At 38.8% G+C, this 25035-nt stretch overlaps 1 protein-coding gene across 1 annotated transcript in view; it reads left to right on the top strand.

Moving 5' to 3' along the window:
• PDE6C (phosphodiesterase 6C) overlaps window positions 1-25035 on the top strand; it is a 55316-nt gene that overhangs the window by 27646 nt on the left and 2635 nt on the right. The window contains 9 exon segments of the mRNA XM_081553621.1: window positions 6744-6890; window positions 7135-7242; window positions 7762-7871; window positions 9749-9836; window positions 20300-20400; window positions 22094-22201; window positions 22286-22349; window positions 24548-24622; window positions 24738-24821. Coding sequence (XP_081409747.1) covers window positions 6744-6890; window positions 7135-7242; window positions 7762-7871; window positions 9749-9836; window positions 20300-20400; window positions 22094-22201; window positions 22286-22349; window positions 24548-24622; window positions 24738-24821 — 885 coding nt within the window.

The raw sequence follows: 25035 nt of genomic DNA, 5'->3' as shown, positions 1-25035 counted from the left end.
TCGTTTCTATGCATAATTTGATTTCTTTTTTGATTTCTTCTGTGATTTGTTGGTTATTCAGAAGCGTGTTGTTTAGCCTCCATATGTTGGAATTTTTAATAGTTTTTTTCCTGTAATTGAGGTCTAATCTTACTGCATTGTGGTCAGAGAAGATGGCTGGGATGATTTCAATTTTTTTGAATTTACCAAGGCTAGATTTATAGCCCAGGATGTGATCTATCCTGGAGAAAGTTCCATGTGCACTTGAGAAAAAGGTAAAATTGATTGTTTTGGGGTGGAAAGTCCTGTAAATATCAATTAAATCTAATTTGTCTATTGTATCATTTAAAGTTTGTGTTTCCTTGTTAATTTTCTGTTTAGTTGATCTATCCATATGCGTGAGTGGAGTATTAAAGTCTCCCACTATTATTGTGTTATTGTTAATTTCCCCTTTCATACTTGTTAGTATTTGCCTTATATATTGTGGTGCTCCTATGTTGGGTGCATATATATTTATGATTGTTACGTCTTCTTCTTGGATTGATCCTTTGATCTTTATGTAGTGTCCTTCTTTGTCCCTTTTCACATCCTTTATTTTAAAGTCTATTTTATCTGAAATGAGTATTGCGACTCCTGCTTTCTTTTGGTCTCCGTTTGCATGAAATATGTTTTTCCATCCCTTCACTTTCAGCCTGTGTGTGTCCTTAGTTTTGAGGTGGGTCTCTTGTAGACAGCATATATAGGGGTCTTGTTTTTGTATCCATTCAGCAACCCTTTGTCTTTTGGTTGGGGCATTCAACCCATTTACATTTAAGGTAATTATTGATAAGTATGATCCCGTTGCCATTTACTTTGTTGTTTTGAGTTCGTGTTGAAACATCCTTTCTGTGTTTCCTGTTTAGAGAAGATCCTTTAGCATTTGTTGGAGAGCTGGTTTGGTGGTGCTGAATTCCCTCAGCTCTTGCTTGTCTGTAAAGCTTTTGAATTCTCCTTCATATCTGAATGAGATCCTTGCTGGGTACAGTAATCTGGGTTGTAGATTATTCTCTTTCATTACTTTAAGTATGTCCTGCCATTCCCTTCTAGCCTAAAGGGTTTCTATTGAAAGATCAGCTGTTATCCTTATGGGGATCCCCTTGTGTGTTATTTGTTGTTTTTCCCTTGCTGCTTTTAATATTTGTTCTTTGTGTTTGATCTTTGTTAATTTGATTAATATGTGTCTTGGGGTGTTTCGCCTTGGGTTTATCCTGTTTGGAACTCTCTAGGTTTCTTGGACTTCTGTGACTATTTCTTTCCTCATTTTAGGGAAATTTTCAACTATTATCTCCTCGAGTATTTTTTCATGGCCTTTCCTTTTATCTTCTTCTTCTGGGACTCCTATGATTCGAATGTTGGGGCGTTTCATATTGTCCCAGAGGTCCCTGAGGTTTTCCTCATTTCTTTTGATTCTTTTTTCTTTTTTCCTCTCTGCTTCGTTTATTTCCATCATTCTATCTTCTACCTCACTTATCCTATCTTCTGCCTCTGTTATTCTACTGTTGGTTCCCTCCAGAGTGTCTTTTATCTCCTTTATTTCATTATTCATTCTATATTGACTCCTTTTTATTTCTTCTAAGTCCTTGATAAACATTTCTTGCATCTTCTCAATCCTTGTCTCCAGGCTATTTATCTGTAACTCCATTTTGCTTTCAATATTTTGGATCATTTTTATTATCATTATTCTAAATTCTTTTTCAGATAGATTCCCTATCTCCTCCTGTTTTGTTTGGTTTTGTGGGCATTTCTCATTTTCCTTTACTTGCTGAGTATTTCTCTGCCTTTTCATCTTGTTTAGATTGCTGTGTTAGGCGTGGCCCTTCTGTATTCTGGTAGATTGAAGTTCCTCTTTATTGTGGAGGTTCCTCACTGTGGGTGGGGTTGGACAGGTGGCTTGTCAAGGCTTCCTGGTTGGGGGAGCTTGTGTCGGTGTTCTGGTGGGTGGAATGCGCTGTCTTTGTGGAAGCCTGACGTCCTCTGCCAGCCTTCAGAAGTAGTTTTGTGAAGTTTGCTCAGCGTTCAGATGTTCTTTCGATAAATTTGTGGAGGAGAGAGTGGTCTCCCCGTCCTATTCCTCCGCCATCTTAGCCCCGCCTCAACTTTTTTTTTTTTTTAAAGATTTCAACTCTATGCTGAAACTTTCATTTTATCTACTTTCTCTCTCTTTTTGTCAGTCTTCTTAAGTTTATTCATCATAGTGATTTTAAATTCTCAATACCTGAATCACCTATATGTCTGATTCTGCTGTCTATTTTTACTCTTGAGTTTTAGTCATTTGATCATTTTAAGGCATACTTCATAATTTTTTCATTGAGAACCAGACATTGTGGATAAAAACTTGGAGGGGTCTGGGTGATGTTATCTTTCTCTTCAGAGGGTTAGATTTTCTTCTGGCAGGTGAAGGAGCTGGTTTGAGTTTGTTAGGGATGGTCTGTCTTAGGTTTGCCCTTGCTACTCGGGTAGAATCTTTATTTCTAGAGGGTGGCCCTTCTGGGATCCCAACTAAAAGCCTGGGATATTTACCAAGGCTCCTAAACCTTTGAATTTCAGAGGCTTGAATACAATATGTTTGAAATTGAAGTAGTGTCACATTTGTTTGCCTCCCTAACTACCCTATCCTGTTTTCCACTGGCCCTTTCCGATCTGTGTTCTTTTTTTCTGAGCTAAGATATACTGAATGTCTCACCTTCCCCATCCCCATCTTTTATGAGCTCTGTCTTCCCGTCCTGGCCGTTGGCTGTACCACCACAGAGCCAGTGGCCTTTGACCTTTATGTTTTGACATCTTGCATATTTTCATGTCACCTGAGACTCTTCCTCCTTCTTTCACTCTCTGACTTAACTTCTGAGAACTTTCCTCTCACAAGTAGTCCAAAAGATGACCTTTCCTTCTGCTCCTTTGCCCCCAACAAAACTCATCTTCTTTGTAAAACAAAGCTTTAATTGACATTCATGGCATGTTAGAAATTTTCTAGTTCTCTGTTTAGAGGAGGGAAGGGCCTTATGATGGAAAAGCAATAAAATGGGCAAAGAATCAGTAGCTTTACAACAAAATGGCTTATTTTGAATATAAGATAAGCTCTAAAGCTCATCCTAAATCATTGCTGCATGTAACTTAAGAAACAAACACATATTTTAGAGGGGTTCTCTGAAACTATCTTGGCATAATTTCCAGGCACCATAAATATATATATATATATATATATGCATCTTTGAGACCCCATGGACTATACAGTCCATGGAATTCTCCAGGCCAGAATATTGGAGTGGGTAGCCTTTCCCTTCTCCAGGGGATCTTCCCAACCCAGGAATCAAAACCAGGTCTCCCGCATTGCAGGCAGATTCTTTACCAGCTGAGCCTCAAGGGAAGCCCAAGAATACTGGAGTGGGTAGCCTATCCCTTCTCCAGCAGATCCTCCCAACCCAGGAATCGAACTGGGGTCTCCTGCGTTGCAGGCAGATTCTTTACCAGCTGAGCTATCAGGGAAGCCCAACTTAAGAAACAAACATGTATTTCAGAAGGGTACTCTGAAACTATCTTGGCTTAATTTCCTAACGGTATAAATATATATGCATCTTCACTTACCATGATTTTCTCCAGGGATGCACTTTAATTCTTGGTTCAGGGAAGGCGTGGCCCTCTTTTATACGTGTAACAGGACGTGCGTGTGGCCGTGCTGGTAAGGACTGAGGAAGGAGCACTGCAACTCAGGCAGAGGAAGTGGGGAAAGTTGTCCCCCTTCTTCCCCCTGCTTTCTGGGACATTTCAGGTCACTCACAGATGCCCTGCAGCTTCTGTTTACCAGACCATAGAAGATGTAGAGAGAACATCCCAGAGAAGTACCTCATTCACTCCTCCTTCACTGTGTTTTTTTTTTTCATTCATTCACTAACTATTGAGATGCACTATGACACAAGAAACTGTTAAGTCCCAAGGGCAAAAGATAACGTGGTCTGCTTCTTACCTGGCTCAAGAAACCCCTCGTTTGTTAGAGAGACAAAAAATACAAGCAATGACACTGCCTTGAATGGATGGGTTCATAGGATGTGAGCACCAAGGGCCCTGGGGAGGCCAAGGGCCTGATTCTCCTCACAGAAGATGATAGAGTATGAGATGAAGGCCATGGCGTGTAGGACTGAAGGGGAAGCAGGAGCTGGCTGGGCAGAGAGTGATGATGGGGGTTGGAAATGAGAAGGGAAAGCAAGACAGTCCAGGCCAGGGTAGGGGGATACAGAGCACATTAAGGAGACCAAAGACAGCTGGTGTGGCCAGAGCCCCAGCGAGTGGAAGAGGGGAGCAGCCTGTGAGGCCTGGCAGGGAGGTGGGGCAAGACCACACATGGCAGGCAGCCTGGCACACTGGGACCCGGGAAGCGACCTGATCAGATGGGCAGGGGTCTCTCTGGAGCAGAGGGAGCGAGCTAGCCTGGATGCAGGAGGCCAGTGGGGCCGTGTTACAGTCACATACAGTTATAGAGAGGGTGACTTCTCTCATTCTCCATCTCAGCTGTGGATTCCGTCAAAGAGGAGAAAACCAGCCTTTGGTGCTAGAGTTCCTACTTCTCAGACCAAGCAAAAGCCTGTATTTCTATCAATGTCTCTGTATCACTGTTGTATGACTGCTGTTCTTCAAAACCTGTGATTTCTTTATTATAGTATTATTATATTGGTTTGCCTATAATTGCAAATTGGGCCTGGAAGTCATAATTCTGAGAACTTCTTACTTTGTTTCCTGCTAAAAATGCACACTTACACGTTAGTGTGACTGACCCTGTAATGCTTTAAAAAATGTTTTCACAGTTGATCTTTACATAATACTCTGGGAACAGCAGGGCAGAGATGACTTCCAGCAGGGAGGTTCTGTGGCATGGGGCACCCCTCACTGCACCCCACAGTGGTCTGATTTTTACATGTGCTTATTTTCCATTTCTCCCTACAAGAATGTGCATTTCAGTGAGTAGTGACATTGTTTTATCTGTAATGCCTACAACACAAATAGGAACCAATAAATGTCTGTTGAATGATTAAAAATGAACAAAAGGAAAAAAGAGCCCCCTTAGGCAAGGAATCTGGGAGGTTCTGGACAGAGAGAAAGTGGTGAGAATAAGGAACAGTGGAGGATGTGAGAGGCCCTGTGAGGAAGGAGCTTTGGGAGGTGTTACTGGGGGCTTCCCTTGTGGCTCGGCTGGTAAAGAATCTGCCCGCAATGCGGGAGACCTGGGTTCAATCCCTGGGTTGGGAAGATCCCCTCGAGAAGGGAAAGGCTACCCACTCCAGTATTCTGGCCTGGAGAATTCCATGGACTTTGTAGTCCACGGGCTCACTAAGAGTCAGACGTGACTGAGCGACTTTCACTTTCCCCAGGGGTCGTGTGACGAATCCCCTCTAATTGTCTTTGACACGTGAGAATAAAATTGGTACTGCTTTTTCATTAAAACAACAAAGACAAAAATGTTACTATTGTTATACGCATTTCACAGAAGAGAACACTGACGTAGCTAACCCCAACCCAGAACTGAACACTGGTTTCCTGCCTCAAAACCATTGCTTTGCAGGAGAGAGAGCTCTGCTCAAAGTGACCATCTAAGAGTGGCCTTGGGGAGAAGGGATTCTTCCTTGAAAATCAGGAAGACCCTGCAAAGAAGGGCAAGGGTGTGAGGGCCAGCTCTGACTTGGGGGTTAGGTGAACAGATACCATAATTGTATTTAAAAGAGCCATATACCATTTGGTGTTGAAATTTGTACAGATAGAACATGAATCATCCTCTGGGCCAAGCCTGAACCTTCTGAGGGATGTGACCTTAGCACAGTATTAAGGATTTACTATGGGCTCAGTGAACACCCACTGAACTGCTCCTGCACGTCTGTCTGCTGAGCCACACAGCAGACTGTGTGCTTCTTTCTTTCTTCTTTCCTCGCCTGCTTCTTTCTTCCTGTGGAGTTGTCTCTGCCCTGCCGTCTATCACATCAGCTGAATACACACCCCTCCAGAATCTCACCTTTCACTGTCTGTATTTTTAACCATTTTAATAAGTTAAGTCCTTGAAGGCAAGACCCACATTTTTGTTTCCCAAGCCATGTCCATGTGACTAGTTCAACTGTTTTTTCACCTAGTCCTAAATCCTGACGAGGGGTGGGTTAAATGAGATGTCTGCGTGTGTACCAGGACACAGGTGTGTGTGTGGGGGGACATTCATTCATTCATTCAATGAACATTAACCAAGCACGTCTGTGGGATAAGCCCTCAGGTTCTGTTACTGCAGCAGGTAACACACCATGATCCCATCCTTAGGGAACCCACAGACTAGTGGGAAAGCATCACTAAACAGGTAAAGAAAATACAATAGAACTGAATCAAGCCATCATTTACTGGTTACTAAATATTTCTAGAAGAGGAAAAAAGAGAAGTTGAGTATTGAAAATGGGTTAGGCTGCTGTAACTCAACATTTTATTTTGCATCAGAGAAAGAAAGAAGCCTCTGGGGTCTGCTTTGGAATTGAATGCCGTCACCTAGAAAGCTTCTCAGGATAGCTGAGCCTCAGTTTAACCATCTGGAAACTGAGGGTCATTGTACAGGTTTGTTGTGAGGATAATAGGGGCATAACCCAGTACTGGGTATGTAGAGGCTCAGGGGAGTGCATGTGGCATCATTGCATTGTAATTTTGTGTATGACTAAAGGGATAAAGAAAAGAATGTAAACTAGAACCTTTGGTCTTTGTTTCAACAGAAAGAGGACCTACCAGACCCACGGACCGCAGACCTGTATGAATTCCGCTTCAGTGACTTGCCCATCACAGAGCATGAACTGATTAAGTGTGGACTTCGGCTGTTTTTTGAAATAAACGTGGTAGAGAAATTCAAAGTACCTGTAGAGGTTAGATGGTATTTAATTTAAAATACGGTGTGATTCTGTGGCAGTTCTCCACTGTGTAAAATTACCTGTGGTTCGAAAAGATTCCCTGCAGTGTGGATCTTAAATTATCATTAACTTTGTCAATATATCCGCTTAAACCCTGTAAACAAGGCCATCCTATCTTTTCAGATAAGGTTGTCACAGACCTTCTAACCTTTAGAATTCTGTTCCAAAGTCTGAGTGGTGTTGTCTTCTTTGGCGGCAGGTTCTCACCAGATGGATGTACACGGTGAGGAAGGGGTACCGGGCTGTCACGTACCACAACTGGCGACACGGGTTTAACGTGGGGCAGACCATGTTCACTTTGCTGATGGTAGGTACAGAGCACAGCAGTTGGTGAAAACCTGCGTGCCTCCCTCCTGAATGTGGTGAGAATAGATACAGGCCATCACTTTAGACCTGTAATTTTGGAATTCGTGGATACAATCCCATGAATCCCCAAATCCTCTGGAGATGATGCCAGAGCACGTGGGTATCCCTGGGTGCTTGACTGGATTATAACTCTGACACTCACGTACTTACGTCTTTAAAGGAAAAAATTCAGTTACCTGCTAGGTTTGTAACTGCCCAGAATGAGCTACAAGAGATAAAACCAGTTTGGGACTTCCCTGGTGGTTCAGTGGTAAAGACTCCATGCTTCCAGTGCCAAGGGTCAAGGTTTGATCCCTGATCAGGGGACTAAGATCCCACATGCCACGCAATGTGACCAAAAAAGAAAGAGTCAGCTTGTTCTAAAAACACAGCAGACCCCCTTCTCCATCAGAGGCAGGCCTCACTGCACATGCTGCATAATGTATTAATGTAAGTAATATATATGTCTATTTTCCTTTAGACAGGAAGACTGAAAAAATACTACACAGACCTTGAAGCCTTTGCCATGCTTGCTGCTGCCTTCTGCCATGACATTGACCACAGAGGCACCAATAATTTGTATCAGATGAAGTAAGTGAACACATGCCGCCACATCGATAGTTCTGGTGCCCCTGCCTTATTTGTAAATGCCTTCACTCTTTTTTCATCTTTGTTTCATCAAAGTATTGAATTCATACCTTTAGGTGCCTTGATCTTCGGCTTGCAGTTGTCCACCCTTGGGTGACACCCCCAACTCAAGCTAGAGAACATTTCTTCCTGGGCTCACTACCTCTCATGTCCCTCGTCCTTGTGCCTCCACCAGCTGACCTTGCATCTTAACATCATCACCACCTTCCCCTCTTGCCTAAGAAAAGAAGTGCAGGCTCTCAGCTCAGACAGATTTGTATTCACTGAGTTCAGAAATTATTTAAACTTTCTAAGCTTTGAGTTCCTCATTGGGAAAATAATAACTGTAATAATGCTACCTAACACTTAGTTCAGTCGCTCAGTCATGTCTGACTCTTTGCGACCCCATGAATTGCAGCACGCCAGGCCTCTCTGTCCATCACCAACTCCCGGAGTCTGCCCAAACCCATGTCCATCGAGTCGGGGATGCCATCCAACCATCTCATCCTCTGTCGTCCCCTTCTCCTCCCGCCCCCAATCCTACCCAGCATTAGGGTCTTTTCCAATGACCTAACACTTAAGGTCATTGTAAAGATTAAATAAGGCTATGCATACAAAGCAGTCAGCTCACGGTTGGTGCTTGGTGGTTAATAATTATCAGGTATTATTATTATTACTGTTATTATGTCATTGGCACTTTCAAAATTCGTCAGCAATGCCATGGCCAACCTAGCTCCATGATAGTGACATTTAAGAAGCTCTGTCTGCCTTGGCCGCACTATATCGTCATCTCCTACACATAACCCACTACCCTACAAGGTACCAGAGGAAGTGAGACATTTTACAGAGAATGAGCTTTGGAGTCTGGGTTTGTGGGATCCAAACACTTCCTGGTTGAGTGATCTTGGGTAAATCACTTAATGTATTTGAGATTCAGTTTCTTAACTGTTAAATGGGTACAATATTGACCTCTCAAAGACTGCTGTGAGAATCACATGAAATTGTATGTCTGAAATTACATAGTAGATGCTCAAGAAATTTACTCAATGAAGTAAGCAGTGACTTTTCACCTTCAGCAACTCTACCAATCAGGCTTTGCCCTGAAGAGGGGATTCCCAGTCTGGGTTTGGGCAAGCCACATCTTCCTCTAAGAGCTCCAGCCCACACTGACTGTTCCGCATTCCTAAATGCAGGTTTCCTGACAATGACTGAGCTCCCTTTCGCCCTCCTAACTGCTTCAGCCAATTCAGTTTCAAAGGAGTGAATGTTTATTGAGCACTTGTGTACTGGGAGACCAGCTGAGAGCTTGACACCTGTGGCCTTTTTGAATCCTTGTAGCCCTCCAACCTGGGAGGTACTGTTGTTCCCTTCTTTTACTGATGAAGAAACAAGTCCCAAACAGTCAAATCTAACTTGCCATAGATAAAAACAAAGTAGCCAAATGGGATGTGGCATCTCGTCTCCAGGTTTGCGGAAAAGATGAGACCACATCCCAGACTTCTGCTTTGGCCTGGTGTTGGGAGTCTGTGTGGGTCCTATCAGCAATGGGCAAGCTGACCTTCTTCCTTTTCTTTCTGTGAGAGAAACTTTGTAGCTCAAGCAATTAAATCATTTTATGCATTTAACAAATTAGGGTTTTTCTTAAAAAGATATTTTTTTAAAGAGCATATTCTTCTGTTCTAAATCTAAAAATTCTTTTCCAATATGTTACTTCCTACTGTTTCACAGTCATTAGGGGAAAGGGAAGACATGAAAAAAAAAATCCTCAAATTGCAAAGATTCTGTACTGTGTGATCTTATGTGTCATCTTTAAATAGCTAAAATGACCCTTTTCCTCCTAGGTCCACATCTCCGCTAGCAAGGCTTCACGGCTCTTCCATCTTGGAGAGGCACCACCTGGAGTACAGTAAGACGCTCCTGCAGGATGAGGTACATGGGTCTCTCTCTCTAGGGCAGCTCACAAGCTCTGGATCAAAGCGCTAACCCAGAGAAAATGCTTAGAAAGAGGATGATCCTGAATGCTTGTGGCTGACAGTGTATATACCCTTATTGAAGTCAATTGATAGAAATGACTATATTGTGATAGTTTTTTTTTTGCAAATATTTATAGCACTTTTATTCACAGTAGCCAAAAAGTAGAGAAAAATCCAACTATCAATGGATGGATGAAAAAAAGCACTAAAAAATGAAACACTGATAAACACTGCAATATGGATGAACATCAAAGACATTATGTGAAGTGAAAAGAAGCCAGACACAAACTTACACAGAAAGTAGATCAGTGATTATGGGGCTGAGATGGGAATGAAGAGTTTTAGTTTTAGGTGTTTTAGTCACTAAGTCGTGGACTCTTGAGACCCCATGGAGTATAGTCTGCCAGGCTCCTCTGTCCATGGGATTTCCCAGGCAAGAATACTGGAGCGGGTTGCCATTTCCATCTCCAGGGTGTGATAGTTTTTGAACAATCAAATTGGAAGGCTGAGATAGAGGAGGAAAGAGCTATGAAAAGTCACAGAATCTCTGTGGGTCTGTAGAATAAGAAGAAAAAGTTTATGATGAATATGAGAGGGCTGTGTGTACCTTGGGTATGTATGAATGTAAAAAGAAAAGCCACTGCTTTTCTTACTCATAAGGGCATGTACTGTTAAGGCATTGTCTGTATCTTTGAGAGAGTCAGGTGTTGGAAGTTTGGGGGTAGGCATGAAAATCAGGCTGTAAGATCAGACATCTGCCATCAGAGGCACTGAGTGAATGGGGGAGATGTCCCATTCAGGAGTGGGTGGGGCATAGGAGAGAAGAGGGGTGGGATCAGGGAACTTTTCACAGGAAATGGCTTAAGCTTGGTCCTGAATTCATTGTGATTTATACAGTATCAGGACTTCCCTGGTGGCTCACATGGTAAAGCGTCTGCCTACAATGCAGGAGACCTGGGTTCAATCCCTGGGTTGGGAAGATCTCCTGGAGAAGGAAATGGCAACCCACTGCAGTATTCTTGCCTGGAAAATTCCGTGGATGGAGGAGCCTGTTAGGCTACAGTCCATGGGGTTGCAAAGAGTTGGACACAACTTCACTTTTCACTTATACAATATCATGTACTACTAACTTTCAATAAAAAGATTCTTCTTTTTATCGATTTTATTTAGAGTATATAGGCTTGTTGGAAAAGTTTTGAATATAATCTAGTTATGCTTGAGAACAAATCTGAGAAGATTCTAACCCAGAATGAATCATTGTTAGATAGAAGGGAACATTGTTCTGTCTGCCCAGAGAAATTGTCTAGAATCACACAAACTCATTAGGATAAATAAGCCCTCGGGAGAGTGGAGCTTTTTTCACTTTTGATAATAATCATTTATTAAAGGCTCAGGGGAAGGGATACAAGGAAATACATGCAAGTTTCGAGATAATATTACATTCTTCTAGGTAATCAAAAGCCAAGTGGGAAAATTTGTAAGGGCAATTAGGCAGAAAAGTGGAAAAAGAAAACAGACATATGATTTAAATGTTTTTAATAGCCTGTGATTGATGCACCATCCAGACAGGGGGATGCAGACCAACCACACTGAATTATCGATTTCACAGGGCAGAGGTGGGCAGGCAGTTAAAAACACATTCTGGGCTTCATCTCCCACTTACCAGGCTCCTTGGGGATTGAACCTAGGAATCTGTATTTTTAATAAGAATTTTCGTAACTCTCATGTGTAGCTAGGACCTGTTCCTGCAGTAGTATCATAAAAAGAATGAAGATATCTGTTCTGTGAGAGTTGGAAAAAATAGAATTGAAAGTAGTTCACAAACATAATAGTAACTTGTTATCTACCCAATTTGTTAAGGGTCTTGCTTTACTGGTTGGGATGGTCTTATATTTTTGAGTAAGGCTCTTCCATATATCCAGCTGATTACATATTCCATCCACAGGCAGGTAGTATCAAAAATAATTTATTTAAATTTACGTTTACCTACTAATGCAAAATATATTCTAAAACCTTTATAGCCAAATGTTTAAATGCTTAACTTTGGAAGGGCTCCTAGTAGCTCATATGTTTTTACTTTCTGGGATTTGTGAGTTTTTTAAAGTTGTTGTTTCCCATCTTAATTTTTTAATGTTATTTACTCTGCAGTCTGAACTGGTTTTCATGGCTAGATAAAGGCTTATTCTTTTTAAAAAGGAATATCGCATCCTAGTAATCCATGTCACCTTGGCAAGGACCTATCTACAATGCTATTTGACCTGCTAATTGCAGACTTTTAAGGGTTGTAAATAGAGTCACTAGGCAATAAATGCAATCACAGAGCTTTTTATGAGCAGGCAAACTGAATGCTGAAAAAAATGAAATTTTAACATCAGATGTTCTTTTCACATTTTTGGAAGACAGTACAGTTCTTCTATTTATTGTATAGAGGAAATATTTATATGTAAAACTTTAATTTTTTTACATAAAGCATATCCTTGTCTAGCAATTTTGCCATTTTGTAGGCTTACTCATTGTGTTTTGTATATTATCAGGCTTTATGTCCCAGTAGAATTGGATTCCCTGCTTTGAGGACAGAACTATCTGTATTCTAAACTAGTCAGAAATCCACCCTTTAACCTAATGAATAGGGGTTAAAGCCTTGTTAGCCAAATTTCTCAGAATATAAACTTTAATACTACAATGTACTGTCAGAAAGACAAAATGCATTATTTAGCATAAATAACAGAATACTTTTATTATTCAGAACACTTCTTCATAAAATTTATAACTTTATGCTTTTTCATACTGACTTCATGTTATACAAAGAAGGAATGAAGAAGAAATTAAGTATCTTGTGTATGATCACCAGCCAGCCACAAACATGTTGCAGTCTTCCCTTTTGAGTGTAACATGTACCACATTGAAGACTAGAACTCACCTCCCTGAGAGTCCTCATCAGGATGAATTGGAGCCATTTCTATTTTGGTGTGCTACACCGAATTCAGATATGTAGTGCCATTTTCATAGCCATAAGAGGACAAAAATGGCCTGTTAATGGTAGAGAGCAACGTTAGACTCTGTGGGCAGATGAACCCTGCTGAACAGGTGGGGGCCCAGCCGGAGTGGGGCTGGCTGGGATGGAAGCCTCCTCTCTTGTTCTGTGCACCTGTCTCTGCATCACATTTCCAGCACAATTCCCTGGAAGCACAAATGGAATATTATAGACTCATCTATAGAGATCTTAATTAATGACAGTAGTGGTTGTAAAAATTACATGCATAGCCTGCTATGAAAATTCAAGCAATAGGAAACATCCTAAAGATAAATATTTAAAAATTGCTTTAAATCCTACCACTCAGAAATAAGACATTTCATTAACATATAATGAACTTCACTGTAGCCCATTGTGACTATATATAGGCAGGATGGTTAGAAACAATGTTTGAAAGATGGGATCTCACTATCCAAGCTATTTTTTTTGTTGTTATCTATTTAATTGAGTTTATTGAAGTGTAATGTTTGTACAATAAGCAGCGTCCCTTTAATGTGTTATTCATACAAATTCTATGAATTCTATCCCTACACTTGGATAGATTTTATCCCACCACACTCAGGATACAGAACACTTCAGTCATCTCCTTTGGGATAACAAAGGAGACTGTTCCCTGGTAGTCTATCGCTGGATACAGAACACTTCAGTTCTGTAGTAGTCTACGCTAGTAGTCCCCTGGTAGTCTATGCCTCTCTCCCCTCCCAGCCCAAAGCAAGCAATGAAATGTTTTTAGTCACTACAGATTAGTTTGAATCTTCTAGATTTTTATATAAATGCAGTCATCCAATAATTACTCTTTTGTGACGACGACTTTCATTCAGAACAATAATTTTGTGATTTGTTCATTTTGAGAGAATGAGTCAGCAGTGATTCATTACTTTTCACTGCTGAGTGGTCTTGCATTTATCTTAAATGAAGATTTTAATTTTACTTCAGTTTAATGGAAGAAACATTTTTTAAGGGAAGGAATTACAGAACTTCAGAGAACTGTGTCCTTAATCACAAGAAATATTAGTTCTTAGAGAACACTAAAATCAATAACCAGTGGTTATGTGTTACCTTTTCACCATCTCTGAACTCCCTGCTATAAAACATGAAACAATTTGAATACTTACACTGCTTCTCACATCTCTACTTCTGTTTTGTAAGCTATTTATTATCAGTACTTTTTTTTTTACTGTTATCAGGATTTATAAAATTAATTTATAATTTCCTTAAGTGTCTATTTTTTTTTTAAACCAGAGCATTTATTGCATGACTAATGGTTGAAATCCCTAAGATGAACTGGATGCTGTTCCAGCGGCTCTCTTAGCTTAGGTGTTCTCGCAGAATCCACGCCTGAATCTTCAGTATATTTGTAGGTGCCTCGCTCACCTGGCCCCGGTGGTGTTCCATCTGTAGCCTTGGCAATTCCAGTCACATTTCCTCTTCTGCCTGGTGGTATAGCCACAATGGTCATAGGTTGGCTTCTGAAGGTCAGAGGCCTTGGAACCACAGTCTTACTTCCAAATGACAGTGTTCCCTTTGTCATCTCTCTTCTATGGTTGAGACCAAAGAGGCGCAATTGTTTATTCCTACTTCTACTTTTATATGGGCCTGATACTTAGCCTCAGACTTTTTATCATGGCTTGTCTATTCCTGTGTGTTTTATTTTGACTCATATCTTGATTAGCTAGATTTTTGTCATCTGCTAGTTTTTCACAGTCTCTAAGCTAAGTACACACCTACGAAGATCTGTTTGTTACATTTTTGAAAGTCAGTTTGGAAGAATATAAAGGTTGTTGGGTCATTACTTTCTTCTTCTCAGAAACTGGAGGACATTGCCTCAGTGTTTTTTGGTGTTAAAGAGGTATAAATGGCTGATGTGATTTTCTCCCTTGCAGGTGACTTTGTTTTTCTGCATAGATGTTCATATAATTCTTAATTCTTCATATTTTAGTAACTTTGAATGTCTGGGTGATATCTATTTTTTCCTTGATATAGGTTACACATATGCATAGAATCCGTTGGTTTCTTTTTAATTTCAGGAAAGCTTTTTTTTCATTGTATCTTTGAACATTTTTCTAATACATTGGGAATACCAGTTATGTATATGTTGAATCTCCTTGCCGTTTATTTATATTATGTTCTTTATATTTTCTAATAGATTTATTCTTTTCCTTTTTGCTTTAATTTCCTCAAGACTGTGGACTATGTCCCTTGCTTATTCTATTTGAGTAGCTTTACTGTGGATTTTATTGCTTTTATATTCAATTCCATTTTTCTCATTCTACTACTAGTTTTGCTAGTTTATTTTTAATTTTACTGTTGTCTTACAATCTCCTCTTTGAGTTCTTGTGGTTTTGAAACTATAGATATTATTAGTGTGACTTTTTCATGTTCCATTGGGTATTTCCTTTGATGTATTTTTCGTTTGCCTTTTGTGTTCCTTTCTTCCATTGTTATTTTCTTAGTTTGGTGTGAGTGCATGTGCAGTCATGCACTGTATTTACATATTCAGTCAACTGCTGTAAGACCTTGATGTGACTTCTGATTCAGGGTTGTTGCATGTGGTGTGCTGTGACTCTCTAGTACATGTCTTTTTGTGAACTCATGGGTGTACTTCTGTTTGGCATGTACCTGGAAATAGAATTGCTTGGCCATAGTGTGAGCATATGTTCAACCTCAGTGGATGCTGACAAGCAGTTTTCCAAAATAGTTGTATTAATACACATTCTTACCAACAGTTCCAGTGGCTCTCCATCGTCTCCAACACTTGGCACTTTCCATCTTTCTCACTTTAGTCACTTGGGGGATGCACTGATTTGTGTCAAATTAAATAGCATTGATTAACACATATAAACTATAATTTTTTATATTAACCTTTTGAAATTGTTTTGGGACTACCTTTGTTCTCAACTTGATTTGTAGGAATTCTTTATTCTGGTTTATGTATCTTTCATCAGAAATAGTATCACAAATATTTTCTCCCTGTGAATTGCCTTTTTATTCTCTTAATGTTGGATTTGGGTAAAAACAAGTTCTTAATTTTAATGTAGTCCATTTGATCAATTTTTTAAAGATTAATTCTTTAGTTGTATAGTATTGTCTTTTGCCTATTCAAGGTAATGAAGGTAATTTATTGTTCTACCTTTCTCATTTAGATCCACAATCATTTTACAACTTATCTTTATATATGCTTTGATGTAGAGATCAAGATACTTTTTCTGTCCATGTGAAAATCCAGTTGACTCAGCACCATTTATTGACCCACTTCATTACAGTGATATGTTTGTCCTAAACCAGGTAACTGATTATAATGGACTGGTTCTGCATTCTCTTCTATTCCACTAGTCAGTTTGTGTCTCTTTTGTCAATATGTCATCTTAGTTACTACTATAGCTTTGTAATAAAGTCTTCCTTCCAGTATAAATTCTCCAGTTTTGTTCTATTTGAAGACTGCTTTGGCTTTTATTAAGCCTTTGATTTTCATATAAATTTTAAAAGTTTGTCAATTTACATACACACATCCACAAGCTTGGTATTTTGGTTGGAATTGCATTGAATCCATAGGTTATTTTGTGTTCTTGTGGTCTTTATGCAGAGGTTTTACACTTGTTTTCCTCTATTCATTCCTTAGTGGAACTTGCCATCTGCTGTGAGGGGAGGGCAGGAAAGCACTGAGGACAGCCTCAGCTTTCTGTTTATTCAAACTCTGTCTCACCAATTCTATTTCTTTGGTCTGGAGAACTCACCTCTTTGATTTGGGCTTTCCAGAAGTTGGGAAGGCTCATGTTAAGCAAGCCTGTGAAGCTACAGGGTCTGTGTTAGGATCTGATCATTGCTGCCAACCTTCCTGCCTTCACTCCTTTTTACCCAAAGTATTCTCTTTGGCACAGATGACTAAGTAATAGGAGTCAGCGCAGATGTATGTCAGAATAGTTTCCCCATCAGCTCGTCCTCTGCTGCTGTTCTGTGTGTCAGAGTGGATTTTTGAGGGACATCCTTCCTTCTTTCATGCCCTGCTACATTCTTTTTTTTTTATTTTTATTTTTTAATTTTATTTATTTTATTTATTTTTTTTATAAATTTATTTATTTTAGTTGGGGGCTAATTACTTTACAATATTGTAATAGTTTTTGCCATACATTGACATGAATCGCCCTGCTACATTCTAAGACCTCTTGCTCCAATTAAGATTATTGGCTCTGCCTTTGCTTACTTAAAAACAGCTGCATGCATGTATATATGTTTAATCCTCAACTTGTTCCAAAAAGTTTTTAATGGAGCTTCCAAAAATACATGTAATATTAAAGAAAAAATGAGGGCTAATGGGAAAATAAAAATAAGATGAAGTATAGGGCAGGCCCACAATGTGTACAGTGAGAGGTATAAATATTTATTAGACATGGGCCACAGATTTGGTCAAGGGATTTCCAGTAACTAATACAAAACAGAAACAGGATCTTTTATGTGAATCTATATCCATGGCTGAAAAAGAAACTACTTACAAGCTCTTCTTTTAAACTTTTGCTAGGAGAGAAGGAAAAGAGAAAATAAAAAATAATACTGAATTAAGAAAGGGTTTTTCAATTAGAGACTTGTACAGTAAAAATGAGTGACAGAGAAAAAAGTGAAAATCAGGAATATTGTGCTATCAACAAATGAAGCAGTACTGAATAGTTGAATGTACATCCTTTTTTATTAAGTATACTAATTTTAAAAGTGTGTCATCTTTTTTAAAAAAATGCAACACTGATTTACTTTGTAAAGTGAAAGAACGTATGACATTCTGTCTGCTTTAATAGAGCTGTTTTATTGTTCTGGATTAGAAAAAGGTATGACTTAAATGGAGTACAACAGTATTATTTTTCTCTCTATATATATACAGCTTTTTTCTCACACACATATATTTAGCAAATAGCAAAGTATCCAGGTTTAAAAATAAAATCAACATGTATTAAAAGTAATTGGTGCATAAAAAATATTGATAATTTTGGTCGATGGTTGTGTGGTCTGTACAGTCTGGTACTTGGTAGAGACAAAGTCTGTCCTAAGGGATTGTTTATTTAAATGTGGCAGCCTACCTTGTGTGTCCCCTCTCCCCATTCTATAATGTTTTTATTTGGCTCTTTTTTTCTGACTTTTTTAGTTAAAAAAATTACATGTTTAATGTGTACAACATGATGTTTTGATGCATGGATATATAGTAAAATCATACTACAGTCAAGTGAATTAACATATTACCTTTTTGTGTGTGGTGAGACACCTGAGATCCACTAGTTTAGCAGATATTTTCAGTATATAATAAGGATTAAAATGACTTATTATATAAAGTGATTAAAGTGTGATACTAATAATTTGTCTAAAAACTTAGGGCATTTCCACACATGATCCCTTTTTCTCCTTAGTATAGCAGTCAAGAATGACTTTAAGTGCTACTGGATCTACAAAGTATGTGTTGGAATTACATACTACACATTACTTTGGGAAACATGTAACGTGTTATCAGTGAACAGATAAGGGAAATGACTCACTGATGTAAATATGCCACAGGGTCACCACCAATCCAAAGGCAGGCCACCAGTGTACCCAAATCAGGGAAGGTTAAGTGAGATTAAAATGCCAAATGGCCCACTTACTCTGCCCTCTTCCTGGTCAATCCAGACCAGTTAAAAATAATCTATATCCAGAAGATCTGGAGCAGAGATTATGCCCAAGGTGCTGCTGAGGACTCTTTCAAGCAAGACATGGATTTTGATCTAGACAAGTTTTCTTTTGTTTGTTGTAGTTTGGAGTATTCAATTGCCATGTCTTCTATGCATTTAAAAAGTCTAGCTATAGTTGCTATTAACTCATTATTACTGCTGTGTAAAATACCATTTTTCTTGACTTGGAAGTTATAAAAAGATGAGCTAAGTGGAGGCTGTATTATGCATACATAATTCTAGTCCATTTCTTGCTTTCTAGTATTTCAGTCTCCTGGAATGAAAGAGCTATATTTGGTCTTGGGTTTTGCAATTCTATTTTAAACTGGGGATAACCTCAAAACTTACCAGTAATAATGATATAGCAATAATTAAATTCTGTAGCAATTTACTCTTCTTAAATGCATTCCCAGTTATCTCATCTGCATCAACATTCCACAAATATTTACTGATCACAGGTTGAGTGCCAGGCAGTTAGCAGGGCAGCTGTTATTATCCCCATTTGAGAAAACAAATACTTACAGACGTTAAGTGAGGTGTCCAGGACGCTACAACTACCATGTGAGGAAGCTGGGAGCTGGACCTGGGCTCCTTACTGAGTCAGTGCAGTGCCCTGCTATACTGGCTCTACCTGGGCTCCTTACTGAGTCAGTGCAGTGCCCTGCTATACTCTACCTGGGCTCCTTACTGAGTCAGTACTGAGTCAGTGCAGTGCCCTGCTATACTGGCTCTACCTGGGCTCCTTACTGAGTCAGTGCAATGCCCTGCTATACTGGCTTACCGTGCGCTAGCTGTTTAACCTTGAGCAAGCTTCCTAACCTCTCTATGTTGTGGTTTGCCGTGTGACTAAGAGTTTTCATAGAGCACTTAGAACAGTGCCTCGGGAGTGGGAAGCATTAGGTGTCTGCTGTTATTATTTGGTGCTTGACCCAGTGTTCTTTTCTACATTATGCTGCCTCTGTTTCTACACAGGTGAACAGACCATTTCCTCCTTTCCAGTGGGATTTTTCTGTATTTAACTGTTGACTTCATTTGTCACTGCACATCTGTCTTTGGCCTGTATTCCTAAAAATGTTCTTTTTGGAATATCTTATCTTTTAAAAACCACTTCCAAATTTATACTCTTGTTTTCTGGAACACTAAAAATTGAGGGTGATCCATGTATGCAGAGACTATTAGTGGGAAACTCTGAAGAAAGGTAGAAATAAGTCATTGTAAAATAGAATTGCAAGACTTCATTTTAAAAACAACTTGGAAGATTTACTTTTTCTATGTGAGTACTATTGTAATCTGCAGCTTCTGAAAGCTCTCCAATAGTTTCTATAATCACTCTGAAATTATCTGGTAAATAATTCAACATGTCTAACAATTGGACAAATACCAGATATTCTTTATTAAAGTTTTTCAATTACTACAGAAAATTTTAAATTTATTGTTTTTATTGAAAGGGTCCTAGAAGAAAACTTATATACTGATTACATGAATATTTTCTAATAATCTGTTTTAAGAGTTTAAATCATCTTACTCAAAGTATAAGTAGAGAGGTAACTTTAATCCAAGAGAGAAAACTGAAAACAAGAAAAGTAAGACTTAGTTTATCTTCTTTCTATAAGATGCTCTTATGAAGCATCATAGGGTGGTTTGTTTGTTGAATCAAAGGCAAATGATGGCACTTTATTTTGAATTTTCATCTTACAGAGTTTAAACATCTTCCAGAACCTAAATAAACGCCAGTATGAAACAGTTATTCATTTGTTCGAAGTTGCAATAATAGCAACTGACCTGGCTTTATATTTCAAGTAAGTACAGAACTCCCTTATACTCTGTGTGGTTCTGCCTTCCATGGTCCACTGCTTTAAAAGACATTTATTTAAAGACATATTTCTTCATTTTCTTTTTGGATTACAAATAAATACCCTTAAGATGCCTGATGAGGGATTTACTGGACATTTGGAAACATATTTTAAAAAGCTAAGCCTCTAATATTAATTAGTTATCTGAAGAAATTTCAATTGAAGAATATGCATCAGGGTAGATGCACTACCAGAACAGTGATGCTATAAAACCTTACATGGTGCCTTTTGACCTGGGGAATTCATAGTTCGCAGTCGGGTATTTAGAGTTGCCGGCTCAGACATTTGATCCTGCCAGAGTCTGAGAGCTGAAAAATCTTAGTGATACTGATGCACATTAACAAATTAAAAAAATTTCTGAGTTACATACAGCAGAGGCACTAGCCTATTTATAATAATAATAATGATGATTACCAAGGAGACCAGATACTCCAATCTTCTGTACATTTTCTTGTGTGTGAACTATAAAATTTAAAATGCATTAGGACAAAGTGAACTAGTTATAGGGTCTAAATAGTTAACAACTTGGGCAGTATTAAACTGTGCCTCTCCAATCCTTCATTAAAAATTCAATTATTAAATAGTTCAAACATGAAAGCAGATACTTAGAAATAGATAAGTGATATCCAAATAGCTATAGCCCAGATTCAACAAATGCTAAGATTTTGTCTTAGATCTCTTTTCAAGGAAAGTGGTACAATTGAGGCATTTTGTACTCACTCCATCATGAACGCCACCCCCCACCCCACTTCTCCTTCACAAATACCACTGTCTTGGTATTGCTATGTATTCATCCTTCCCATTCATGTTTTCTATGGCATTAAGTGTTTAAATTTTTTCCATAAATGGTATCATACTGTAAATACCTTTCTGCAACTTGTTTTCACACATTTTGAAGATTTAGCTTGGTGGTAAATTGAGATACAGGTCATTCTTTTTAAATGTATATTCAACTGTGTGATTTTACCATAATTAATTTAGCCATTCTTCTATTCATGGACATTTAGATTATTTCCAGTTTTTCATCACTGCCTACATTGTGTATCTTTGTGTATATGAGTTTCTGTAAAGTACGTATCTAGAAATGGGATTGCTGTAGGGTTTGCGTATCTTCAATTTTATACCACATGGCAAAACTCCCACACTCCTTAGTAGGTACGCCAATTTCAACTCCTAGCAGCAGTGTTACAAGAGTTCCTATTATTCCATATCTGGACTCTTCTTGATCTGGGCATATTTAAATATATTTGTTAATTTGAGTGTGAGACAGATTATTAGTATTCACACTTATAATTCTGTACCTTTTCATATATTTTAGGTTCTAATATTTGGTTAGTTTTATACTTTACAATGTCTCATCACAGCCTGTGGCCTGTTATGATCTCTTTTTGTCACATGTAGCTCTTAGTTTTAATGTATTTAAATGTACTAATTTTTTTTTCCTTTCTGACTTGTGATTTTTCTGTCTTAAACCCTTTCTGTATCAAGGTTACACAGCCATTCCCTGTTCTCCTCCCTAGGTCCACAATGTGGACAACTGATGCAAAGTGGGAACATGAAACCTGAAAGGACATATTAAAGACACTTTAAACCTCTGGTCTTATATGCTAAAATTGTTGCACAGTTATCTCTTTTTTAGGAAGAGAACCATGTTTCAAAAAATTGTTGACGCCTGTGAAAAAATGGAAACTGAAGAAGAGGCCATCAAATATGTAACCATTGATCCAACCAAAAAAGAGATTATCATGTGAGAAGTCAAATTTTATTTTGCTTTTGGCAAAAATAACTTGTTTTATATTTATATTTTAACATGTTTTGTTTTCTTTCACAGGGCGATGATGATGACCGCGTGTGATCTGTCAGCTATAACCAAGCCCTGGGAGGTACAAAGTCAGGTGAGTGGTTCCCGTTTTCTGTCAGGCCCTCGGGCTCTGCCTAGGCACCATGAGACAGTGAATGCGAAAGTATCTGGCAACCTCACAATTTAATTATAACCATCAATTATGACTATATATTTTATAAGCAATTACCTTCATTACCCTGGACGTGTCCTCTGAAACCATCAGTTTATAATTTACAAAGAAGATATAAGGAAGTTAAGAAGTTAAGACAAAAGTACAATGTTCCCTGTTGGGTTTCTGTTAGAGAAGAAAAGCAAACAGCTTTCAAAAGCTCACAAATGTCAGTAGGTCATTTGGTCAGGCCCAGGACAAGGGAAACAGAAGGAACCTTAGAAAGAAAATGCTTTCTGGAAGGAATTCATGTTATCACTGGACAGGCTATAAGAAGTTTACATAAAAGTATTCCTGGAGTGTCTGGGTTTTCAGTCGAGGAGATAAAGCATGACAAGGCAAGGATGAATCATTAGTGCCTTCATCCCTCAAGGGTGCTTTTGCTCCTAGTCTCCTCTTCGGTGTGCTGTCAGTCACGAGACTATCCCTAGGTTCAGTTTAAGGGCGTCTTCTAAGGAAGGTCTTCCCCACCCTTGGGGAGTGTGGGGAATGAGTGGGAGCCATCTGCTTACCACTTGGTTTCTTACTAATCGATGAAAGAATTCTCCCTCAGTTAATTCACAGGGAAAACCCTAAGCAGAAGAGGCCAGAATTCCCTGGGTTCAACTGTAAATGTGGACTGTATCTGTTAAGATAGAATAGCTGGGCTCCAAACCAAACACCTGTGCTCCCTTCTCACTGCCTGCCTGCTCTTCCTCCTCAATTCTTTTATCTACATAGTCACCCAAGCCAAAAACCTGGGCTCATGCTTGAGTCCATCTCCCTCATTTCAAAACCATTTCTGTCCATCGCTCTTGCTACCCTCTTAGTTCTTACTTTCCCTCTTTCATCATAGCTATGGTGGCAGCCTCCTAAGTGATCCTGTCTTAGCATGAACTCTCCAACCTTTCTCTGAGTTGCTGCTGGAACGCTTATAAATAGAGCTCTGCTTGGCTACTGCTTTGCTTAAAAAGTCTTCTAAACTCCCCACTGCTGGAGGTTTTCAACCTTTTTTAAAGAAAAAAGCAACGTCTATTTTCCTTGCACAAAAAGTTCTACATAAATCACTTTTTATAAGAGGAAAAAGCAAAGTTACTGTACTTTAATCTCTCTTGGCATCCACTTTTGTATCACTTGTACACTTTGAAGGGACCGTCTGGCTCAAAGAAAAAGAACTACTGGCCCAGAGAATCAAGTTAAACTTCCCAGCGAAGCTTACATGGTTTGTTGCTACCTGTCCTTAACTCATACTCCCCAATTTATCTCTTATTTCCCATGTTACTGCCTCACACTCTTAAGCTCCTACTCACACAAGCCCTAAACATTCAATTTTATCTGCACAAAGTCTTCCCTTTCTTCTTTGCTGGCAAACTACTAGTCTTACTTGATGATACAGCATAAATGCAACCTCTCTTATCTTTCTCCTTGATCCACAGCAGTAGATACTGTTGATATGATAGAACTTTCCACATTCTTTACATGACTGACTTCATTAGACTGTAAGCATCTTAAAGATCAAGGTCACATCTTAACTCCTCTTGGTAAGCCTGGATCATGCCAATGTAAGGCAGCTAGAAGGTGTTCAACAAACTTGATAAATACGGTTTTTAAAAAACCATATAAATTAACTCTCAAATATCTCCACAACATAATCAGGTGAAGTGGTGTTCTAAGCTGTGCATGTATGTGCATAAACACACAGGCAGATACATGCTAGATGCTGGCAGATGATAAGCAGGACAAGAGAAGGATCTGGGAAGCTTTGGAGCTTGAAGCATAGTGAAATGGAATTAGACATCCTCCCTTCTCCCCTTCTTATTGTTGAGAGGTGGTGGCAATAGCAGCTAGGAGATTGGCACGCCCAGAATGAGTCTACCACACTGAAGTAGGAAGAGAAATCCCCCTTGCCCATTTCAATATAATCTGTAAATAACATCATTTTAAAGTCAAAGAACATATGGTGTGACAATACCTCAAGCATTAATTATAAATTCTATCCTTAAGTGTTACTCATTTAAGGATAAAATGTTATGATAAAATGCAAATTCTGTTAATAAGTCATGAATCATGACTTTCATGAATCATGTCCTCCTTCTTTGCAGGTAGCACTCCTGGTTGCAAATGAATTTTGGGAACAAGGAGATCTGGAGAGAACAGTGCTGCAGCAGCAACCCATTGTAAAAACCTTGACATAAAAATGCACTATTGATTAAAAATTATCAATACAAATCAGTCTGTTTTGTCCACTGGATCTTAGAAAATTATCTTTAAAGAATTTATTTCTCTTTCTAGCCTATGATGGACAGAAACAAAAAAGATGAACTACCTAAACTTCAAGTTGGATTTATTGACTTTGTCTGTACTTTTGTATATAAAGTAAGTAAACAGATTTTTTGAGTGAAATATATCATTTTCTGGATGAGAATTTTTCTTTCAAAGTAACTAAAATCAAAGTCACCCTCATCCCTCATGGAAAGTCACTAAGGGTGTCATCATTTCTCCAAGGTAGTTTGAGGTATTACCCTTATCTTTCCTTCAAGGATGCAATGAAAGGTAAGATAACTCAGGTGTAAGCAAATTGAATAAACTT

This window comes from Giraffa tippelskirchi, chromosome 2, assembly GCF_054371585.1.
Source record: "Giraffa tippelskirchi isolate mGirTip1 chromosome 2, T2T-mGirTip1v1.2.pri, whole genome shotgun sequence".
Classification (NCBI taxonomy): Eukaryota; Metazoa; Chordata; class Mammalia; order Artiodactyla; family Giraffidae; genus Giraffa; species Giraffa tippelskirchi.
This window is presented reverse-complemented; position numbering and strand designations above follow the sequence as displayed.